The 4,872-nt window shown below is 42.3% G+C and overlaps 1 protein-coding gene across 1 annotated transcript in view; it reads left to right on the top strand.

Annotated features, from left to right (window-relative positions):
• Positions 1-4,280, top strand: part of EFCAB5 (EF-hand calcium binding domain 5) — a 30,155-nt gene extending 25,875 nt beyond the window's left edge. Inside the window, 5 exon segments of the mRNA XM_009993208.1 lie at positions 618-707; positions 1,421-1,671; positions 2,204-2,433; positions 2,623-2,719; positions 4,132-4,280. Of these exon segments, the coding sequence (XP_009991510.1) occupies positions 618-707; positions 1,421-1,671; positions 2,204-2,433; positions 2,623-2,719; positions 4,132-4,280 (817 nt within the window).
• Positions 4,281-4,872: the final 592 nt, after the last annotated feature.

Here is a 4,872-nt window from a genome sequence, read left to right as displayed (position 1 = left end):
TTCAGCAGGCACTTGGGGCCTGGGAAGGTTGTCACTTCACATGCAAGTGAGTTAAGAAGATGAAAAATGTATGCAATATTTAGGGCTGATCCTATGTCATCACAAAGTCTGTATGACATCTGCTGTAGCCATAATTCAACTGCTTCCTCTGATAAGCATGGTTTATGTTGGCAGCTTTCTGTTGTCATTCCAGGCCCTGCTCTGTTCCCTAGTTAGCTGCCTGATAGCCAGGTCATTTGCTCCCCTCTGTGCTTTTCACATGTCAAGGCAAGCTGCCACAAACATGACATGAGAAAAAGAACTGCAAGGGGATAGGAAAACGAGGGGAAACCTCTTCTTGGCCTATGCGTGTTCCTTAGTGTGGAGCCTGGGGGTGGATTAAGTTGTCTGGCTAAGGGAGGTCCAGAGCACATTCTTCATGCATCTTGAACAATACACTCTAGGAATAAAATCAGGCATTGTTGGGATGTGTCTTCAAAGCATCACATTGCACTTGAGTGGACACAGGAGTTTCATTTAAGAAATAAACAATTTCCTCAGTCTCCACACTTCAAAATGGCTGTTCCTTTTTTGGATGCAGCTAAACCTCCCTGTTCTCTCTGGCAGACTCATGGCTATGCTCTGCACAAGATGATTACTACAGATAATGCAGGACGAAAAGAAATTCATAGCTCTCCTGTTCTCCTCAGAAAAGAAAACCTCTTAAGGTAGGGTTCAGCACCTGCAAGTGTCTGGCTGTAGCTCCCCACTATCAAGGTTTCTGGTGCAGATGTGTGTGATACTGAATTGTGAAGGGTTGAGGAGTGTTTTCTCTTGGAGTTTAGGCCTGCAAAACCTTCACTTCCAATAACACCAGCTGAGCTGCCAAGCAAGCTTTACATCTGCTGTGAAGGGTTTGCAGGATTAGAGCCTACATGAAACCATTTGGTCTTTAGAATAATCTTTTTTCCTGGGTATATTAGTCTCATTTCATTCAGTTATCTGTTTCCTTCCACTGCCAAGGTCCTCACAGACTTGTCTTTTAAGCATATCACCCTTGTTCTCAAAGTTGCTTGAACAGTCATTTGCTTATTTACTTTTTATGAAACTCTTTAGAAGAAATGTCCATGAGGTTACAAGCACAAAACTGCTTTTAGAGCAAGTTTTATTAAATTCTTATGATTTTCTGCCATTGCCTCAGCTAAGGCTTTTTGTGTTCCACAAGGTTATTTTCTCCTTTTTGTATGTGGCTTGAATGATACTAAAAGCTGAGCATATGTTGTTAAACCATGGCAGAAATAAACAATGATTTAGTAATGTAATCCCTTTATTTCAACAACAAAAGATGAATGGCATCTTTCCAAAATGTGCTAAATAAATTACTCCAAGAAACCAGAATAGTAAAGTCCAGTACGTTTTCCTCTCCTCACTCTTGTTTCAGAGATTATCTGTTTAAGTGCATAGACAGTTCAGAGGTCATTTGCGCTTCTGTCTATGGAGAATCCCACATTGCAGTTCCTCTCCGTGACCTCTCAGGACAAGCTCTTGGCTTATATGATATCAGCATTGGACACCAGAAATTGCCACCTCAGGAACAAAAAGACCTGCAGAAAATGCTGAAGATGGCCCAAGCTGCCTGCTCTGAGATACTGAAGATGTCTTTAGAGGAAACAGAACCAACCTATGTACTGGGTATTGTGCATCCAGAGTGAATTAGTAAAACCACTTCTAAGTGTCTTTCCTACAAGTATGGAAATACAAATACAAACCCACAAACTACCCCTGAGCAAGCCTAAGTGCTTAGCAAGAGTACAGTTAAATGGAGTGTTTAGATCTTTACTCTGTTTCACAGGTATTTTGTGCCCAAGTCCCACTGAAATCAAAGGTGTGAAGCAAGGTGCTTTGTTGCCCTCAGGGATCTAGCACATCCTCCTCACAACTGCCCCAACTAAGATTGAGAGAATTTGAATGTCACAGTTCCAGAATTACCTGGATGCCTGAACCTTCATGGTCTCAGCACCTCTGCTTGCCCCTGAGGCAAGTTTTGTCTCCTTCCCAAGCACATACCCATTTTTCAAAGTTTCATAGGATACTTGAGTTCTATGCAAATCTCTCAGTCAAGGAGACAAAGAGTTAATCATAAACAGGGCCTTTCTGTCAATAATATGTCTTGAGAAACAGATGTTTCTGAGAAACTTCTTGAAAGGTTTGCTCTTGATTCCAGAGGCAGAGCAGACGGGGCGCTCGCGGCACGCGGGGATTCTGTTCTACCGGTTCCTGCTGCAGGACCTGCGGGAGTGCATCCGGAAACTGGGTGCTGAGCACTTTGCTGAAATGAGGAGCTATGCAGAACCACCAGCTCTGCTTCATAACATAGTGAAGGCTGTGCTGTTGCTTTTCCGTCCGGACTGGAAGGGCTCAAAGCAGACTGAGAACTGGAGTGAGTGTATCCTGGTGAGATTTCCCAATGTTGAGACCTTGTTTTCTGTTCTTCCTCCCCAAAGAAGATAGAGTGGAATTTGCCAAGGGTGAATTGGCAATTAAATTACAGATTTCCCATATGCTTGACTTTGTCATCTTTAATTCTGTAACCCTCTCCCCAGTGCTTCAGCACCACCTGACTCTTTGTTCTCTGCATTGCAGAAACTTGATGACAATTTGATTCAGGAGATTTATTGCTTTGATCCAACTGCTGCATTTGTGGGAGTGGAATCAGAGCTGCTGCTGGACTTCATCACTGGTAAATGTCAGAAACTAATGGTGAGATTACCAAACACAGCTCAGCAATTAAAGTGTCAGTGGCAACCTTCAGCACAGTGCTTTTAAGGTCCTTCCTTCAGAAATTAGCTTTGATTTCACAACAAATTAAACAACAGATAAGGGCTCTGCAGTCTTTTTTTGGTGAATAGAAGTCAACCTGATACATTTAGAATCAAAATTCACTGCCTTAAGGAAAGGGGAGCAGAACAGCTTTGAAACCTACCACAAGTGATCTCATTGTGAATCTACAGATAAACATATTAGGAATGATGGTTCTTTTGGCAAGTATATCTACTTCAGACCTTTGTGCCCTGCCCGAGGGACTGACCCAGCTTCAAACAGCAATGTGACTGTGGGAGGACAGTATGAGCCCTCCTCTTTGTAAACACCATCTGCCAGGTACTTAATATACTCACTGGCTATACTCAGGAGCTGGGCTTCAGTCTGTCTTTCTCTCTTTTAATAAATCTGAGTGGTTTTGGTGCCACAGCAGTCAAGAGGCTGTTATTATGTATAATATCTCTACAAGAGAAATTACTGTTGTTGAGATCTCTCCCTTGATGATCTAATTGCCAGACTGAGAGGCCTGTTCAAAATCAAATGTGGACAAGACTTCTTGATATAGCTGGGAATATTTATCAACAGTACCCTGTCTACTGATGACCAGTAAACACTTAATGCAGTCATAGTTCCTTTTCATGTGTTCTCCTCATACATATTAAACTAATTCAGTGGAGAGAAGGAAGCAGGCCTACAGCATCCAGTCTTCCTCCAGTTAGGGATGTAGAAGTAGCTAAAAGAATACAGCATTGGCAAACTGCTAGTGTGCTACAAAGGGTTGGTTTCCCAGGATGGAACTTATTTTAAGAGAGCAGTGTCAGAGTGAATGCATGTATAGCAGGCAGAGGAATTCCTTAAAAATGAACAGCAGTGTTCCCATGTGGTGTATGTTGGATAATGCCTGTATGTTCCATATACATGTGCTGCAATATAGAACAGAACACAAAACCACCTACACTCCAGTGAAACAGAAACCTTTAATGGCAAGATTCTGTGCTGACCTTTAACAGAATTTCATAAAAGACCTCTAAGCTTGGAAAAAAATCGTTTTTCAATTACATTTTTAATTATCAAGTGTTTAGCAGTAAAACACCACAGGGGACTTTGTGCAACAAGGGACCTATCACAACATAAAATAAATTACAGTGAAAAAGGCAGCACTCTGTGTTTCAGGAGCCACTGGCACAATAACACCGTGTGCTTTTCAGAGCATCACCCTGTTCCAGGGTGGAATTACTCGGGGGAAACCCCACTGAAGGGATGATCTTATTTTATGTCAACACTGGTCAGTTTTGACTTGGCTTCTGGAGTTTCCCCTCTCCTTTGTTGCAGGTGTCCCCAGAGCAGCAGTGTGGCAGCTCCAGTCGGCTCCAGCTGAGTACCTGTACCACTGGGTACACACCTGCCTGGCACTAGCAGAGATCACCAGGAACCTGGACAGTAACAAAGCTCCATCTTTAGCCCCTTTTGCTCCGACTTAAATCTCTTAATCCCTCATCTAACAGTGCTTCTGGTATTTGACAACTTTTATTCCATTAACTGTTGCATTATTTTTTTTTAATAGATAGCTATTAAGTATTTGTTCAGATGGTAGGAAGTCTGTGAGGGATTAAGGAAAAGCAATACAAACATTAAAGGAAACAACTTTGCTAATATAGATGCATCTACTACACTTTAAAAGCTTGATTGAAAGGTTTATTAATTCTAGTAAAGAAAAAAGATGCAGGGAAGAATTTGACTCCCAAGCTACAATGCTCTCATAAGTGACACAGCAAAAAATGTCAAGGCTCAGTCTCCGTGTTACTTTTTAGGAATATTTTTAACTAAACGTTGTTAAATCAGCATTTTGCCAAGTTCTTCTAAACACGTTGCAGGAAAAACTCAGCTTTCTCTTTGGGATAAAGCAGATCACAGCCAGCTGTGCTGCCGCCACGTCTCACCCTCCCAATAACGTCCCTGTTTTAGCAGGATCCCTTTTTTTCAATAAAATGTTGGGAATTTCAACTAGTCTTTCTTTCTTTGGGCAGCAACAAGGGATGGGGGGGGGGCGGCTCCTCACCCCCCGGGGGAGCG

Source organism: Chaetura pelagica, unplaced genomic scaffold (genome assembly GCF_000747805.2).
Source record: "Chaetura pelagica isolate M959 unplaced genomic scaffold, ChaPel_1.0 scaffold72, whole genome shotgun sequence".
Lineage (NCBI taxonomy): Eukaryota > Metazoa > Chordata > Aves > Apodiformes > Apodidae > Chaetura > Chaetura pelagica.
This window is presented reverse-complemented; position numbering and strand designations above follow the sequence as displayed.